This window comes from Scyliorhinus torazame, chromosome 3, assembly GCF_047496885.1.
Source record: "Scyliorhinus torazame isolate Kashiwa2021f chromosome 3, sScyTor2.1, whole genome shotgun sequence".
NCBI lineage: Eukaryota > Metazoa > Chordata > Chondrichthyes > Carcharhiniformes > Scyliorhinidae > Scyliorhinus > Scyliorhinus torazame.
Window position 1 is genome coordinate 261,233,688 of NC_092709.1, and position 19,407 is coordinate 261,253,094.

Sequence of the window (19,407 nt, forward strand, 5' to 3'; positions counted from 1 at the left end):
GAAATTAACATGGACTCAGTGGAGGTTCTGAATGATCTGGCGGGCTTCAAAGTGGCTAAATCTCCAAGGCCAGATAAATGTATCCCAGGCTGTTGAGTGAGGTAAAGGAGGAAATAGCAGCAGAGCTGGCAATAATTTTCAATTCCTCTCGCCACAGGAGAGGTGCTGGAGGATTAGAGGATAGCCAATGTGGTACCATTATTCAGGAAGGGAGGAAGGGAAAAAACAGGAAACTACAGGACAGTCAATTTAACCTTGGTGGTGGGAAACCATTGGAAGCAATTCTCAGAGACAGAATAAATCTGCATTTGGAGAGGCAGTGAATGATCAAGAACAGTCAGCATTGTTTTGTTAAGGGGAGGTCATATCTAACCAACTTGATTGAATTTTTCAAAGAGGTCACCAGGTGTGTAGATGAGGGCAATGCATTTGACATGGTCTACTTGGATGTCAGAAAGACCTTTGGTCAGGACCTACATGGGAGACTGATAGTGAAGGTAAGAGTCCATAGGATGCAAGGAAATTTGGCAAATCCAGAATAGGCAGAGTAGCAGGAAGCAGAGGGTGATGGTCGAGGGATGTTTTTCTGACTGGAAGCCTGTGTCCAGTTGGGTCCTGCAGGGATCAGTGTCAGACCCATGCTGTTTGTGGTTTACGTAAATGATTTGGACATGAATGTAGGAGGGTTGATCAGAAACTTTGCGGACTTTTTGAAAACTGGCAGGCTGATAAATAGTGAGGAGGATAGCTTTCGATTACAGGAGGATATAGACGGGCTGGTCAGATGGGATGATCAGTGGCAAATGGAATTAAATCTGTATAAATGTGAGGAGTTGCACTAGGGCAGGACAAACCAGTCAAAGGAATACTTGATAAATGGCAGGACCCTGGGAAGCACCCAGGATCAAAGGGACCTTGGTGTGCATGTGCACCCATCCTTTAAGGTAACAGGGCAGGTGGATAAAGTGGCTAAGAATGCATATGATATACTTGCTTTTATTAGCCAAGGCATAGGATTCTCCAATTCTGGGGCTATGTCCCCACGCCGTCGTAAAAACTGTGGCCTTTCATGACAGAAAATCTGGCGTGAAAGGGCTATATAATCATAGCCCTGCAGGGGGCTAGCAGGGACCCGGCATGAAACTAGCAGCTTTTGCTGCAGATACAGGATCCCGCAATTCCGGGTCGGAGACCATGCGTGCGCTCGACTGTGGCCTCTAGTGGCCACGCCATGCGGACTCGGACCCTCCAAATAGTGCCCCCGATTGCCCGCGTGCCCAACAATACCCAGGGCCCCCTCCGATCAGCCCGCACCCGACCATAGCAGTCCGAAGCGTCACGCTAGTATCCCCAACGGCAGGATCATGTTAGATCCAGCCGTCGGGACTTTGGCTGGTCAGGGGCGGTGAATAGTGGGGCGGGTCTCCAGCATTGGCCGCAGGTAGGTGATACTCGACAATGCGTACTCCGAGTACGCCGCTTTTCGGGGTCTGGAGAATCGGGGAACCGGTGGCGGTCCCGATTCTGTGTGCGGAAATGGATTCTCCGCCCCTGTACCGGCTGCGATTTTGGCGTCAGGGTGCAGAGAATCCAGCCCATAGACTTTACGAGTAGGAAGGTGATGCTGGAACTGTATAAAATGTCGGTTAGGTCACAGCTGGAGTATTGTGTGCAGTTCTGGAATCCACATTATGTGAAATATGTGATAGAAAGGGTGCAGAAGAGATTTACCAGGATGTTGTCTGGGCTGGAAAGTTTTAGTTATGAAGAAAGATTGGATAGACTTTGATTGTTTTCCTTGTAGCAGAGGAGACTGAGGTGGGACATGATTGAGATGTATAAAATTACAAGGGGCATAGATTTAGTTGAAAGAAATAAACTTTTCCCCTTGCTGGAGGGATCAATAACCTGGGGGCATAGATTTAAGGTACGGGGCAGGAAGATTAGGCAGAATGTGAGGAATAACTTTTTCACCCAGAGGTGGTGGGAGTATGGAACACATTGCTTGACAGGCCTGGAAGCAAAGACCTTCATAGTTTTTAAGAAGTATTGAAATGTTCACTTATTATGCCAAGGCATACAAGGCTGGAAAATGGGATTAGAGTAGGTGCAGATTCGATGGGCTGAAGGGTCATTTCTGTGCTACAGACCTCTGTGATGGGTGCAATTGTCCCACATTGCACCAGGCGCTGATCCTGTTGCACCAGGTACATCGCGGGAGAGGCACAAAAGAAGCTTGGTTCCTAGCGGATCGCGAGTCGCCCAGCCCGCGGAGCCCAGCACAATCTGTATCATGCCCTCTCTGGGCGTGATCCAGGTAGTCATATTTAAATGAACAACTAGGCTAACAGGCCGCGTTCTCCCGGCTCCCCGGAGTTACCAGCTGTACCGGCGAAGCCTCACCCAGGCGCTGATTGTTGCTGGTGTCCACGAGCAGAGACCAGGCATGATGGCCACGGCGGGGGGTTTCGGAGGCTATTGTTTCCCCCCTCCGCCTCCACAGTGCCTGTGTGGGCACCTGTCCAAGGTGCCAGATTGACAGTGCCAGGAGGTGGGCCATGTCCATGAAACCATGGAAGGGGGTATGATGGGGTGTCATGTAGTTTGGAGCGCTTGAAGTCGGTTGCCTAAATTGGGGGCCTAAAGGTTTGGTGGCCCTCACTGACCCTATAGTGGGGTATGCTCACTTCTGGGTTGGGGCGGAGGGGGGCGATGACCTGATGCCCACAAGGAAAGTTGGGTGTGGGGTAGGGCCTTCATGCCTGGGTGATAGAGGGGGAGGTTGCCTCTTAGGGGCCGAGGGTTGGGGTTGCTGCCATGTCTGTGGGGGGTCGCATTGTCCATGGGTGTGGGGTGGGCGACCCTCAACTTCACTTTGAGATAGGGGCACCCTTTCAAAATTGCGTTCTGATCTCTGAGAAGTTGGTCGGGCCGGCAAGTTTCATTCCCCACTGCAGGAAAAAATTCTTAGTGTGGGATTTACTGGTGAGAAACTCCCTTAGCCCCAATCAATTTGATGCATACAGATCTGGATCTCACCAAAAAAGCCAGCAGAAATCACCCACTGTTTTTGAAAATTCACCACTATTCTTAGAAGTCCCCCTATACCAAAAAGGGCCGATATTCTAAATGGTGAACAGGGATTCTCACTCCCCGACTCCGATGCAAGCTTCAGTGGGTTCTATTCAGGTCAAACTATGTTTTCAAGTTATCCCCCGGTATAACCCATACCTTCACCGAAGCTTTCATCTACTTGCCACTTAGTAGCATCGATCCTGGGTCCCGCATTGCTAAGTAAGTAAAGTAGACTTTGGAATAACCACTATTTCAGGTTAAATTAAGTTATTTTATTATTATATTTTTTCTTTTAAAAGCTGCAAATACTTTCTTTACAGAAAGGAAAAAAATCTTGCTTCTGGATCCTTCTGGTTGGTTGAAATGACCTTCAGGCCCAACTTGACAATCAATCTTCTTTAAAGTCTGGTCTTCTTTAGATGTATTTGCTGGTTAGCTCGGTTGCTGTGTCCTGTCTTTTTCCCATGGCCGAGCTGACTGTAATCTGACTCTGAACTGCTTCTCCCCTCTCTCTGAGTTCTGGTTCTGGTTCCCTTTCTTCGGTTTTATATATTTTTCTAACAGTTATCTAGTTTTTATGACGTTATTGTAAAGTAACATTTTTCACTTTGATTGTAAAAAGTATCTTTGATCTAAACTTTCTAATCCAACTAAGTATTCATTTTGACATGACTTTATCTCATTGATCTGATTACGTTGTTTCCTTTGTGATGTTCAAAATGCTTTGACTTCAAGAGGTGTTACTTTTGGTTTGGATCCTGCCATTTCTATAGTTTTATTTTCCAATTGTGTCCTCAGCTCATAATTTTGACTTTGATTTTGGCTTTGAATTATGTTTCTCGTAGACTGATAGTCTCCAGTTTTCTTTAATTTACCTGGTATTAGCAAATTTTCACACCTAGAATTATCACCAAATTCAACTGAACCTCATCCATTCTTTTCCAGATCCTTACTAAGTTACTTTCAATGAAGGAGTGAGCCATTGTTTTTGGCTTCATTCAAAATCCTGTTTGTCTTGTTTGCTAAGCCTGCTTGACCAAGGCTATCTGCATTTTACAATCCTCTCCTGGCAGCTCCTGTTAACCCTTCGTGGGATCCTTCCTACATTCGCTCAAGTTTCTCTCAGACCAGATATTGCCAGACTTCCATGCTTCAAATGACACATCTTTCCATATTTTCAATAACACCACTTAGTCAGTTTTTGGGTGAATTGCACGCCATGACTCTAATTCTGAACACTTGAGTTCAGTCACGGGGGAATAGTGGTAATGTCAATGGACTAATAATCGAGAGGCCCAGTCTAATGTCCTGGGGGTAGAGGTTCAAATCCCACCACAGCAGCAGAAGTCCGATCTTTGCACTTGCCATACCCTCCCTTGTTAAATGAGATAGAATCAGAGCAGATCTAGCATCCATGAGGCACTGTGGACTATCTGTGATAAAGTGCCACATCAAAAGTTGCTGCTTTTGATTAAAAAGTAAAAGGTCATGGCATAAGAGGTAACCTATTGATTGGCATGGGTAGAAGATCAGCTCGCTAACAGGATCCAGAGAGTAGGCATAGTTGTATTTTTTATTGGCAAGATGTAATGAGTGATGTGCCATGGGACCTCAACTGTTTACAATTTATGTAAATGACTTGAAGGAAGGAATTGAAGGGATGGTTGCCAAGTTTACCGATGACGCAAAATTAGGCTTTAAAGCAAATTGTGAAGAGTGCATAAGGAGGCTACAAAGAATAGGTTAAATGAATTGGCCAAAATCTGGCAATTGGAGTATAATGTGGGAAAATGTGAAATTGTCTCTGTTGGCAGGAAAAAGAAAAAAGCAGCATACTGTCTAAATGGTGTGAGATTGTCAAGATCTGAAATGCAGAGGGATCTGGGTGGCTTAGTGCATGAATCACAAAAGGTGTACTGGTACAGTAAATAATTAGGAAAGCTAATAGAATGTTATTGTTTATTGGTAAGAGAATTGATTATAAAAGTGGGGAAGTTATGCTTCAATTGTACAGAGCACCAATGAGACCTCATCTGGCGTATTGTTTACAGTATTGGTCAACTTATTTAAGGAAGGATGTAAATGTATCAAAAGCGGTTCAGAGAATGTTTACCAGACTATTACCTGGAATGGATGTGTTGTCTTACGAAGTAAAGCTGGACAGACTAGGCTTCCATCTGCTGGAGTTCAGAAGAGTAAGAGCTGACTTGTTGGAAACATACAAGATCCTCAGGGGTCTTGACAAGGGTGGATGTGGAGAGGATGTTTACTCTTGTCGGGGAAAATACAAAAGGGGGCACTGTTTAAAAATAATGGATCACTCATTAAAAATGGAGATGAGGTGAAATCTTTTTACCCGGAGGGTTGTCAGTCTTTTCCTGGAAAGAAGGTGGCAACATTTTGCTGAACATTTTTAAGGTAGAGATGGATAAGGGTAAACGGTGGCACAGTGGGTTAGCCCTGTTGCCTCACGGCGCCGAGGTCCCAGGTTCGATCCCGGTCTGGGTCACTGTCCATGTGGAGTTTGCACATTCTCCCCGTGTTTGCGTGGGTTTCGCCCCCACAACCCAAAAATGTGCAGGATAGGTGGATTGAACACGCTAAATTGCCCCTTAATTGGGAAAAAATGAATTGGGTACTCTAAATTTATTTTTTTTAAAGGTAGAGATGGATAGATTCTTGATAAGAAAGGCGGTGAAAGATTATTCACTGAATTCTACCATAGAATCCCTACCATGCAGAAGGAGGTCATTCGACCCTCTGAAAGATCACCCCTACCTAGGCACACTCTCCTGCCCCATCCCTGTAACCCCACCTAACCTGCACACCTTTGGATACTATGGGGCAATTTAGCATGGCCAATCCACCTAACCTGCATATCTTTGGACTGTGGGAGGAAACCGGAGCACCTGGAGGAAACCCACACCGACACTGGGAGAATGTGCAAACTCCACACAGTCACCCAAGGCCGGAATGGAAGCCAGGCCCCTGGCTCTGTGATGCAGCAGTGCTAACCACTGTGCCGCCCATATTATTAGGTGTTGGTGGGATGCAAATTTGAGGTCACTAATGGCAGAGCAGAGGGCTGAGTGGCCTCGTCCGGCTCCTTATCCCTATGATCAGCAGCAGGAAAATTGTAACCTCATGGCCCGCATATGGGGCAGCACGGTAGCATTGTGGATAGCACAATTGCTTCACAGCTCCAGGGTCCCAGGTTCGATTCCGGCTTGGGTCACTGTCTGTGCGGAGTCTGCACATCCTCCCCGTGTGTGTGTGGGTTTCCTCCGGGTGCTCCGGTTTCCTCCCACAGTCCAAAGATGTGCAGGTTAGGTGGATTGGCCATGATAAATTGCCCTTGGTGTCCAAAATTGCCCTTGGTGTTGAGTGGGGTTACTGGGTTATGGGGATAGGGTGGAGGTGTTGACCTTGGGTAGGGTGCTCTTTCCAAGAGCCGGTGCAGACTCGATGGGCTGAATGGCCTACTTCTGCACTGTAAATTCTATGATATCCCACACTCCCATGAAGGTAAGGGATCAACCCAGTTGAATGAGGAATGTAAGAGGGAATTCCAGGTGCAACAGCAGTCATAGCTAAAAATGAGCTGTCAACATAGGACTAAGTGCCGCAGAAGCATCACGCGATAGATAAGACTAAGCAATCCCGCGACCATTGGGTCAGATCAATGCTTAGCCGTCCTGCCACATCCGGTCTGAAATGGTGGTGGACAATTAAATGACTACTGGAGGAGGGGGCTCCACATCCTGATGATGGGAAAACCTAGCACATTTGTACAAAAGTAAATGATTCCTCTCAGCCTCTTCCTGAGGTCCCCAGCAGCTGCCAATCTTTTGCTAATTTGGTTCACTCCACATCGCATCAAGAAAGAACTGAAGGCATTGGTTGCTGCAAAGTTGACAGGCCTTAACCACATCCTGGCAAAAGTATCAAAGACTTGTGCTTCTAGACCTAGCTATTCCCCTAGCCAATCTGTTCCATTACAGCTGCAACACTGGTACCTACCGGACTATATGGAAAATTACCCTGGTATGTTCTGTCCACAAACAATCCAAACCAGTCAAGTATTGCTCTATTAGCCTCAGGAACGTAATGGAAAGTGTCATTGATAATGCTATAAAGCTAAATACACAATAATTATCTGGTTACTGATCCAGTTTGGATACAACTTGGACAGCTCACCACCTGACCTCATTACAGTCTTGGTCCAAACTTGTACAAAAGGGCAGAACTCGTGGGGTGGTGAAATTGATTGCCCTTGTCACCAGGTCATTATCTGATTGACTATGGCATCAAGGAGCCTGAGCAAAACTGAAGTCAATGGGAATCGGGAAATCTGTCCGTTGGTTGGAGTCGACCTTGTGTAAAGGAAGATGGTTGTGGTTGTTGGAGGCCAATCATCTTCGTCTCAGGACACCACTGCAAGAGTTCCTTAAGGCAATGACCTTGGCACAACCATCCTCGGCTGTTTCATCAATAACCTATCAGAAGTGGAGATGTATGCTGATGATTGGAGCAAAGAATTACTTAAAACATAATAAGGTGGGAGAAATTAAGAGTATGAGGGGGGAAGCTAGCTAGAAATATAAAAATAGATTGAGTCTACAAGTATTTAAAAAGGAAAAGAGGAAATCAGGTGAGTGTTGGTCCCTTGGCAAGTTAGACTCGGTGATAATAGAAAACAAGGAAATGGCTGAACAGTTGATCAGGAATTTTGTGTCTGTCTTCACTGTAAAAGATGCAAATATCCCACACAGGTTTTGAAAATATAGAGGTTAAAGGGAGGGGAGAAATTTGAAACAATCAAAGTCATCGGGGAAAAGTAACTGTGAAAACCCAAAGGCTGATAGGTCCCCTGTACCTGATGGCCTGCATTCTAGCGTTTTAAAAGAAGTGGCTGCAGAGATAGTAGATGCATTGGTTGTGATCTTTCAAAATTTCCTGGATTCTGGAAGGATCTCAGCAGTTTCCAAATTGCAAATAAATTCAAGGAGAGAGACAGAAAGCAGGAAACAACAGGTCAGTTAGTCTAACGTGTCATTGGGAAAATGCAAGAAACTGTTATTAAGGAGGACATTTAGAGAATCCTAATTCAATCAGACAAAGGTCAACATGGTTTTGTGAAAGGGAAAGGTTCATCAGGCTGATTCCCAGGATGACAGAATTGTTGTGTGAGAACAGATTGGATCGACAAGGCCTGTATTCACTGGCTTTAGAAGAGGGGATCTCATTGAAATGTATATAATTCTGATTGCCCTTTATTTAGTAACAAGTGAAGATAATCCATAGAATCCCTGCAGTGTCGAAGGAGGCCATTCGGCCCATCGAGCCTCCAATGACCTCCCTGAAAGGGCATTCCACCCAGCCTTATCCCTGTAACCTAACCTACACATCCCTGGACACTAAGGGGCAATTTAACATGGCCAATCCACCTAAACTGCACATCTTTGGACTGTGGGAGGAGCCCAGAGAAGCCTGAGGAAACACGAAAAGAACATGCAAGCTCCATACAGATGGTCACCCAAGACTGGAATCGAACCCCGGTCCTTGGCGCTGTGAGACAACAGTGCTTATGAGATAGGAATTTTGATTCCAGTTTGTAAGTCATTGCCTGGTATTTGTCATTGTATATATAAACCACCCTGAATCCCTCGATTAGATTCCAGTCTGTAAGTCACTTCTGGGTAAACCACCCCAAACCTCTCGTTTAGATTCAAGTCTGTAACTCACTCCCAGGTATCTGTGTTAGTCTATATATTAAACCCAGAACCCTTCGATTAGATTCCAATGTGAAACTCCTCCCGGATATCTATTATTCTATATATAAACCATCCCAAAACTCTTGTTTAGATTCCAGTTTGTAACTCACTCCTGGGTATCTGTTATTTTAAATATGGGATAGAGTGGATACAGGAATAATGTTTCCTCTGGCTAGGGGTTCTAGAACAAGGGGCACAGTCTCTGGTTATGATATAGGCCTTTTGGACTGAGATGAAGCTTCTTCACTCAGGGTTTTGAATATGTGGATTTCTGGACTGCAGAAGACTGTGGAGGCCAAGTTGTTGAATATAATTGAGGGAAAGAGATTTCCAGATATTAAAGGCTTCAAGGAGAATGGGAAGATTGCGCGGGCATGGCATTGAGATAAAGGATCAGCCATGATATTGAATGGCGGAGCAGACTTGAGGGGCCGAATGGCCTACCCTGTTTTCTATATTTAAATTGTTTGACTAATTTATTGGAGTTCTTTGAGGAAGTAACCGGCAACCTGGATAAAAGGGAACCTGCCAATTTGGTGTGTTTGGTGGCATGGTGGCATAGTGGTTAGCACTGCTGCCTCACAGTGCCTGGGACCCGGGTTCAATTCTAACCTTGGGTGACTGTATGTGGGGATTGCACATTCTGCAGGGGTTTCCTCTGAGTACTCCATTTTCCTCCCACAGTCCAAAGATGTGCAGGTTAAGTGGGGTTACGGGAATAGGGGGCGCGATTCTCCACTCCCACGCCGAAGTGGCCGCGCCGTCGAAAATGCCGTCAAGGTTCACGACGGCGCGGAATGGCCCCGGTCCCGACCGATTCAGGCCCTGACAATAGGCCAGTATCGGGGCCGCGTCATCTACCCGCGCCAGGCCTTGTCGCCCGCGTAAAAGCGGCGCCGCATAGATGACGCAGCCCGTGCCGCATTACGGACGTCATCCGCGCATGCGTGGTTGCCGTTCTGTCCAAATCCGCCACGCAAGAAGATGGGGGACGGATCTTGCGGGGCCGCGGAAGGAAGGAGGTCCTCCTTCAGAGAGGACGGCCTGACGATCGGTGGGCACCGATCGCGGGCCACCCCACATTCCAGGTGAAGCACGGTGCAGGATCCCCCCTCGCCCCCCCCCCCCCCCCCCCCCCCAGCGCTCACGCACCATCCACGACTGTAGCGACCAGGTGTGGACGGTGCTGGGGGGAACCCGCCGTTTTGGCCTGGCCGCTCGGCCCATCCGAGCCTCAGAATAGCGGGGGTGCCGGAGAATCGCCATTTTGAGTATCTCCGGCCTGCGGCCCGCGAAACTCGGCCGGCCCGTTCCCGCCGCTTGGGAGAATCGCGGGAGGGCGTCGGACCGGCGTCCTCGGATATTTTGGCGGCCCAGGTGATTCTCCCAACCGGCGTTGAGTGGAGAATCGCGCCCAGGGTGTGGGGGGTGGGCCTAGGTAGGGTGCTGTTGGTAGGGTCAGTGCAGACCCGATGGGCTGAATGGCCTCCTTCTGCACTGTAGGGATTCTATGGATTTCCAAAAAGCATTTGACGAGGTGCCACATCAAAGAACATTGCACAAAGTGCTCATAGTGTAGCACAGTGTTCTTCAAACTTTTTTCCGGGGACCTATTTTTACCAGTCGGCCGATCTTCGTGACCCAAGCCGGCCGATCTTCGTGACCCAAGCCGGCCGACCTTCGTGACCCACGCCGGCCGACCTGCACGACCCACCATTTTCTCTTTCCTTATTTGCTGCTGACAAAAATAGAGGAAATGGTTTTGGGTCCCTTTGGCCTTCGTACACGCTCCTCCAATGGAACCTGTTGGATGAAGGTGAAGCCTTCCGGTGTTGGAAAGTATGGAGTCTCCATCTGTCCAAATGTTCTGCATTTTTTTCCTGTAAAATTTCATCAAATAAATCCCCCCCCCGAACTTGTAAAGAAAAAGAAAAATGAAATGAATAAAATAAATGAAAAAAATAAAAGTTAAATGAATAAAACCCCCCCCGAACTTGTAAAACAAAAAGCTGCGACCGTTTTAAAAAGAAAAAAGCGGCCGCATTGCGCATGCTTGCACATGTTGGCAAGCAAGAAGTGAGTGTCGCAAAAAAATCAGTGCTGGGGGCTCAGGTATTTACAATATATATCCTGCACCGGGGGGTACCTTAAATGTGGCATGGCCCACGATCGGTGCCCACCGATCGTCGGGCCGTCCTCTCTGAAGGAGGACCTCCTTCCTTCCGCGGCCCCGCAAGATCCGTCCGCCATCTTCTTGCGGGGCGGACTTGGAGAGGGTGGCAACCACGCATGTGCGAGTTGGCGCCGGCCAACCCGGGCATGAGTGGATGACGCCAGTTATGCGGTGCTGGCCGCGTCATCTGTGCGGCGCCGCCTTTACGCGGGCGACAAGGCCTGGCGCGTGTAGATGACGCGGCCCCGATCCTAGCTCATTGTCAGGGCCTGAATCGGTCGGGATCGGGGCCGTTTCGCGCCGTCATGAACCTCAACGGCGTTCACGACGGCGCGGCCACTTCGGCGCGGGAGTGGAGAATCCCGCCCAAGGTGTGTCTACAAAGGAATTTTGATAGGTTAAATGAGTTTGGAATAATTTGGCAGATGGAGTATAATGAGGGAAAATGTGAGTTTGGCACTTTGGCAGAAATAATAGAAAAGCATTATATTATTTAAATGGAGAGAGATTGCTGAACTCTGATGCAGACAGACCCAATGCCCAGCAATGACCATCTCCACGTACCATTCAGTGTCATTATCATTGCTGAACCCTCAATATCAAATATGCTGGGGGTCACCATTGACCAGAAACTGAACTACCGTCAGAGGCTGGGATTTTAGAGTTGAGTAACTTGCCTTCTGATAAGCCAAAGACTGTCCATCATCTAAAGGCATAAGTCAGGAGTGCAATAAATTACTCTCAACTTGCCTGGATGTGGCAACAACAACACTAGCAGCTCGACACTTTCCAGGATAAAGCCTGATTGGCACCCCATTCACCAACTTAAACATTCACTCCCTCTACTACTGACACACAGTGATAGAAGTATTACTGTACCCATAATGCACTGCACCAACTCAAGAAGGTTTCTTTGACTGCACCTTCCAAACCTATGACCTTTACCACCTAGAAAGACAAAGGCAGAGGACACATGGGGAAACCACCTCCTGCAAGTTCCCCTCCAAGATGCACGCCATTCTGACTTGGAACGATGTCACCTTTTCTTCACTGTCACAGGATCAAACTGCTGTAACTCCCTTTCTAACAGCACTGTGGATGTATCGGCACCAGGTGGACTGCAGCGACTAAAGAAGGAGACTCATCACCACCTTCTCGAGGGTGATAAGAAATGGGCAACAAATATCGACCGCTGTCCATGTCCCCAAAAATATATTTTTTTAAGTCTGCTTTCGTTTAAGACCTGTATCATGTTCTACTTCTATTGTGACACGTTTAGTCAACGCTGCCACTCCATTTTTCCTCACTTATCCATTTTAACTATTTTGTTATTCAAAATGATTATCTCCCGTTCTGTATTTGCGTACATACAACTCAAACTGCCTTACATTTTAATAGTGTTGCTCTCCAGTTGCACTTCAGTTTATCTTAGAATTCCTGAAACATCCTTATTGGTTTGAACAGGAAATATGGATGGTATTTAGTGCCTTTTGGGGGCGAGGTGAAGGTGGATGGGGGAGGCCATATTAATGCCACCTTTCCACTTTCCTGTGCTTAGGTTGGGCTGAGAAAACCTGTGGGCGGCCTTGCCACTCAGATGCCAATTGACACTTAAGGGCTTCATCCTCCTGCCGCTGGTATTCAACCAGTGATGGTCAGGGAACTTGTCATCCTGCAAATCCTATGGGCTTTACGTGTACCTGGAAAGGGGGGGGGGGGGAAGAGTTCATTGTTCAAAGGCACTTTGTGCCCAATTGAGGAGCCAGGCATTGGGGAGAGCCTAAGGAGGCCATCTCTCTGTCATTACCGTTGACCACCCCGAGATTCATTGGGAACTCCATCCCATTCCACTTATTTAACTCTGGAGGATCTATCATCGATCCCCTGTGTAGGCCCCAGGCAGTAGCAGCAGTGGCCACTGCTCCAACTGGGACTGCATTTACCACAGAGTTGCGAGCCTCTGAAATCTCTCAGATGGGATTTCCACCCTAATGGTGGCATTAATTCTGTGGGAGGACCAGCGCTGTCCATGTATGTGCCTGATCACCTTGGAATAATACCGGGCCTCGTGTGGAAAGGCAAATGACGGCAGTGTGACGTCTCCTTTTCCTGCAATCCCTTCAATCATCTCCATCTCAAAGGAAAGAGAAGCAGAAGAGATAGAGCAGATGAATTGAGACAGAGAAAAACAACTACAAGACAGCAGAGGCAGGTCGAAGAGTAACTATTCTCTGCCTTGCCATGTGTAACAATGTAGACAATCAACTAGCAATAAAAATCCAAGCGTGTAACACGGAGATAAGTGTTTGGCTTTACAATTTTGAGATATTGCCTTTATCCTGGATGTCTGCAGAATCATCAAAGTCACTCGCACAATCACATTTGAATCTTCAGAAAGGACTTAATGGAGTATCACTAAGTGCATTTAGTCCTATAGGTGCATTGTATGAAATGTATCAAATTAATTTTGCCCATGCCTTAAATGTTGCAATATGTAATTAACTAATTAGTTCTGAGGGCGAAGGGCAATGATTCACCACTTCACCCAAACATTAGTCTCCTAAGACCCAATTATCCAACTGATATCTATCTTTTTGTTAGTCTCTTCATCTTTCAATCCCTCAGCGAGCCTATCCAATCATTAGCTGAGTCTCTGATCTTTCGATGTGTACTTAAGCGCAGCCACAGGGTTGAAATACAGGGAGACTGTCATTCATTGATGGAATTTTATTTCCACATTGCTCTGAAGATGAGAAAATAAATGGAGTGAGGGTAAGATACCAAAAATTGTTCAATTTCTTCAATTTCCAAAACCGAAGGTGGAAGGGGGAATTGAAGACACATGACTGGAATGTGCACATGACTGAATTGGTCACATTTATTTAATATTAACCTCTTATGACTTCAAACTTAATACTGTGTTAATCCTAATCATTTATTTATAAACAGATTCTTGTTTTTAAAATTAACTTGTACATTTTTTGCAACATTTGATAAAAATGTACGTTATGTATGCATATTTAAATGTTTGACAAATGCATGAAATTATTTGGACTGTTAACAGCGTAGGCTAATCCACTTTAAAGGAAATCACATGGCTTTTCACTAGTTCTTTGAATTCTCTAAAATGTTATTTGTTGTTGCAGGAGCACAGCAGCATCTTCTGCTGGCGACAATGTTTGCCTTAAACATCCGGTACCAGCCAATGGATCTATCAGTGGTCATTCACAGCGGTCTTCTAGAAGCTCTTTCAAATCTGACAAATTCCTGCCTTCTCGTAAACCAACGTTGGCTGATGGCATCAGTGTCCGGCCATTCCCATTTAAATGTTGCTTTAAAACTGGCTGGTGCTCGACTTCTGCAGATTTTAGCTATCACTGCGAGGTTAGTAGTCCATGCATGATGTTGAAACACGAGTGAAATTTAATTAATAATATGCCAAACCTGTTGACTGCAAAATTCAGATGCAATTCGATTGTAGTCATTGCTGTTTCGGGGATTTATATTTTGCTTTTTCTTGTAACAAACAGCATTCAACTAAATGAACATCTGTTCGAAGCACTTAATTTCAAAAATTCCTGATCTGTTGTGTTTTAATTACACTGGTGCATTGAAGCGTGTTAAACCCTGGTTTATGACTTTTAATACCTTCAAGAAGGAAATGAATTATTTTGCTTATATTTGTAAAGTGTAATGCGGATCTTGATTTTCCCAATGAAATTGGCCACTAACCTTCTGTGGAAGGGAAATTAATGTGAGGATTAGTTGCCCGCGGAGAATACATTAATATTAGTTGCTATTTAAAAAAAAAAAGGCACTTGCCAAAGCATGCTGGGAATGTTTGACTATATTTTAACACTGCTTTTGAACGAAAATAAGTAGGTCAGGTAACGTAAACAAAATACTGCTCAGTATTTTGGATTCGGCCTTATTATGATAATACATTGTCCTCCGAAAGATAAGAAATGCGTACTCGAGTTGTTTTGGGCCAAAAGCAGTGATAAAATATAGTCAAGCATTTGCAGCATGCTTTAGCAAGTGCCTTTTCTTTAATAGCAACTAATATTAATGTCTTCCCCGCGGGCAACTAATCATCCCATTAACTTCCCTTCCACACCTTCAATACTTCCTTTTCACATGAGCATTTGTTAACTAGTTGACACCAATGCTTAAATATCACAAATACGGGCAGCATGGTGGTACAGTGGGTTTCACTGCTGCCTCACGGCACCGACGTCCCAGGTTCGATCCCGGCTCTGGGTCATTGTCCGTGTGGAGTTTGCACATTCTCCCCGTGTTTGCGTGGGTTTCGCCCCCACAACCCAAATGTGCAGGGTAAGTGGATTGGCCGAGCTAAATTGCCCCTTAATTGGAAAAAAATTAATTGCCTCCTCTAAATTTGTAAAAGAAAAATCACAATTATCCTTTTTTCCCCATTCACTGTGATATATGCTTTCCTTCTCTTTTCATGCAAGTCACTATTTGAGACAGCAGATAGTGTTTAATCTTCAATTGTACAAATCCTTCCAAATGATGCTGAGATCAGGAGCCTTTTAACATAAAGGATTTGTATTGGACATAACTTGATTGATTTATTGTCACATGTACCAATGTATAGTAAATCAACTTTGTAACTTATGACTTAAGGACCCAGAAGCTGATGCGAGTGAATAAATGATACTTTCTAAACAAGAAATGCTAATTAATAGGATTTAATCTTTATTTGTCCTTTGTTTTAAACTCAATACTCACTTTGACTTTCTGTTATTGTTTGCTTTTCTTTGCAGTTCCTATGCAGACAATTTGTGCCCTGAGGTAGTTCAAGCACCAATGGACGTATTGTGCTGCCAGTTGCAAGGTTTTTTGCATGCAATGTGTGGAAATTCAGAATGCGAATTAGCTGAAGAGGAGTGTACAGAACAACATGGCTGTGGATCCAGCAACAGATCAGAAAGTAAAGGTGGGAATAGAAAATTAATATGTAAAATAAGAGTGCTAATAGAATTTATTTATCAAAGTAATTAGATCTCATTATTTTAAGAGTGCAGGTCTCAAGACATTTGATTTTGGTGTTAGGGAAAGCTATTAAAATACAATGAATTGGTAATGATTTGTTGACTACTTCTGTATATAAAAAAAAAAATTAAATTATGAAAGGGCATTGTCAATAAAGCCCTCTGCAGATCCATTGGAAGCACCACTGAGTGCAACAAGCATGATTGAATGGTGCTAGGCGAGGGATCCCTTTGTGAAATGTCTGCCTGATACTACTGGTGGCATTGTGTTGGATCTCCTTGCAGACTTTCGGTGAGGTTGTGCAGCTCTTTTTTTTTTCAGTCTCTACCAACCACTAGCAGTCATTGTGATCAGGAAGTAAAAGTTGTATGTCATGATTTGATGAGTGGTGGCTGCTTAAATTTATGCACTGCTGTGCCTTAAGCATTGTTGAGAGATTTTATTTCTGCCATAACAAAAGACAGTAGACAAAATGAGGTTTGTTGATTTTAAAATAAGAAAATAAGTAATTTTTTTTATTGTGGAATATCGAGGGTGCTCCATTGGTTTTGATAGTAATATATGTGTAGATGTATTGGGTACGTTTTGCACATCACTTTTCAGTCAGGACCATTGATTTACACATGCGCGTTTCAGAATGCCAGTTCTCTCCGTCATTATACTTTCTAGTATGTAATGCCTGACTGAAAAGCAGAGCGTAAATGGATAATAGACAGGATTTTAGACGTTAAAACACTAGGGTTTTGCTTACTTGAGAGATCCATTGAAGGGGACAATTCATTCCAGACTCACAGCAGGAGGAAGCCGGATTGAAAAAAACATAAAATTCAACTCTCTGCTGAAACCCTGAAAGACTATGATGCTACGAAGCAATGGATGGAAGAAAACAATTTACTGATGTATAATAAAGCAAGGAACCCCAAGAAGCAAGTGATGGATTGTTACTGTTCTATTCTTGAATAGCTGAGATATTCTGTTAATTAATTTCTTTAAATAAAATTACATTTTTAATAAATAAAGCTTTAGTGACTTCTAAATTATTTGAATATAAGTAGCTGGACGATTAAAGTAATTGAATTGAAATTTGAATTGAGAGCGTTTCGTCATTCCAGATCTCTTCCTGGAAGTATCTGAGTGAGTTTGTTAATTTTATAGAAGCTGCCACTGAAATACCATTTTAAAAACTTAATATTAAGAATTATCAGTCCTCAAATTTGATTACAAGATTTATGCAGAATTTGAATGCCTCAATTTTGTCTTGAGGATTTAAGCCACAATCCAGATTTTGCAATGTTACTAAGTTATATTTAAACATTTATACCTCTTATCAGGCAATCGCAATGCAAAGTTTAGGGGCGGGATTCTCCGGCTGCGACCGCCCGGCGACCAGAGAATCCCGCCCGAGATCAATGGAGTGGCGTGCAGGGCGGGAGAATCCAGCCCTGGGTTTCATATAAAACTCTAAACAACTGAGTCATAGAGGCACATGCCACAGAAGGAAGCCGTTGGGCTCTCTGGAACAATACAATCAGCTCCATTCCCCGTTGTGCCCCTGTAGGTTATTTCCCTAAATTGTCCATCCAATTTCCTTTTGAAATTGTTGATTGTCTCTGCTCCCACCCCACCTTTGAAGTCCGTGAGTTTGAGGTCATTACCAGTTATATCCCCCTGCCCTGCCCAAAATCTTAAATCTTGCCTGTTAGTTCTTGTAACATTAGCTAATGGGAACAGCTTGCCTTTATCTATCTTAACTAAACCTGTCATAAGATCAAGTTTGAACTGAGGGGAAGGATGGAGGGGTTCTACAATTCATGGGCGTTATTCATTATGCACTTTCGAGAATTGGATTACATCGAACATTAGGGGGTGGTTGGGAGGGTTGGGGAGGGGGACTGCATGTGTTAATGAGGATGATGGGTGATTACTGTTTCCACTTTGTTATTTGTTTATGTTAACATGCGGGCTGCTGTTTGGGGGTTTAGTGGGTGGATGGGATTGTTGTTGATATGGGGATTGACATTGCATTCGTTGTAATTATTGTTTATTGTTGGTTGGTGTAAATTTGGGAGAAAATGTGGAAAAGGAGATTAAAAATATTTATTTAAAAAAATAAATCCATAATCTTGTCATAATGTCCAACTCTCAAATATCCCTTCATCTTCTTTTGCTCCAAGGAGAACAACCCCAGCTTCTCCAAGTTAACCTTGTAGCAAAATGCTTCATCTCTGAACCACTGCAATAAATCTCCTCTGTACCCTCCTAAGGACCCTCACATCCTTCCTAAAGTGTGGTGACCAGAACTTGGTGCACTAATCTAGTTGTAGTCTAACAAGAGGTATGTAAAATTTCAGCATGACATTTTTGTACAATGTACATCTATTTATGAATCCCAGGATCTCCTACTCTTTGCTAACCACTCTATATGTTCTGCCACCTTTAAGAAATTTCTGCACATGAACCCCCGGGAGCCTCTGTCCCTACATTCACATTTGAACTGTGCCATTAATTCTATATTGCATCTCCTATCCTTTTTTAAAAAAAATTTAGAGTACCCAATTTATTTATTTTTTCCCAATTAAGGGGCAATTTAGCGTGGCCAATCCGTCTACCCTGCACACCTTTGGATTGTGGGGGCGAAACCCGCGCAAACACAGGGAGAATGTGCAAACTCCACATGGACAGTGACCCAGAACTAGGATTGAACCTGGGACCTCGGCGCCGTGAGGCAGCAATGCTAAACACTGCGCTACTGTGCTGCACCTATCCTTTCTGCCAAAATTGACGACATGTTTCCCTACATTAAACTCTGCCATTTGTCTGCCCATTCTGCTACCCAATATATGTCCTGTTGCATTTGATTGATGTAATCCTCAATATCTGCCGCATCTCCACGTTTGAAAATATTGGCAAATTTTGAAATTTTACTTTGTATTCCAATAGCCAAGTGATTTCTATTCATCAAAAAAGCAGTGATCCCACTATTGTACCTTGGGGATCAGAGTCTACCATCCTCCAGTCTATAAAGCAGCCATTTACTATGGCTCATTGTTTTCTGTCCTTAAGCCAATTTTTTTATCCAAGGTGACGCTGATCCTCCCTCCTATTCTATGTGCCTCAATGGTGTTAACTAGTCTTTTGTGTGGTACTTTGTCAAATGAGTTCTTAAAATCCATGTGGACAGCTTCCACTACATTCCCTTCATCAATCTTTTCCATTACTTAATCAAAAAGTTAAATTAGATTAGTTAAAGATGAACTGCCTTTACAAATCTGTGCTGGCTCTCAATTAGCTCAATTCTCCAGATGCCTGTTGATTTTTTAAAAATTAATTATTATTTCTAAAACTTTACCACCACTAATGGTATACTGA

At 44.4% G+C, this 19,407-nt stretch overlaps 1 protein-coding gene across 4 annotated transcripts in view; it reads left to right on the forward strand.

Moving 5' to 3' along the window:
- Window positions 1-19,407, forward strand: part of LOC140409077 (probable E3 ubiquitin-protein ligase HERC1) — a 701,933-nt gene that overhangs the window by 212,276 nt on the left and 470,250 nt on the right. For all 4 annotated transcript variants that reach the window (XM_072497165.1, XM_072497164.1, XM_072497166.1 and 1 more), the window contains 2 exons: window positions 14,169-14,406; window positions 15,810-15,982. In XM_072497165.1, the coding sequence (XP_072353266.1) occupies window positions 14,169-14,406; window positions 15,810-15,982 (411 nt within the window). The remainder of the gene's footprint in view (window positions 1-14,168; window positions 14,407-15,809; window positions 15,983-19,407) is intronic.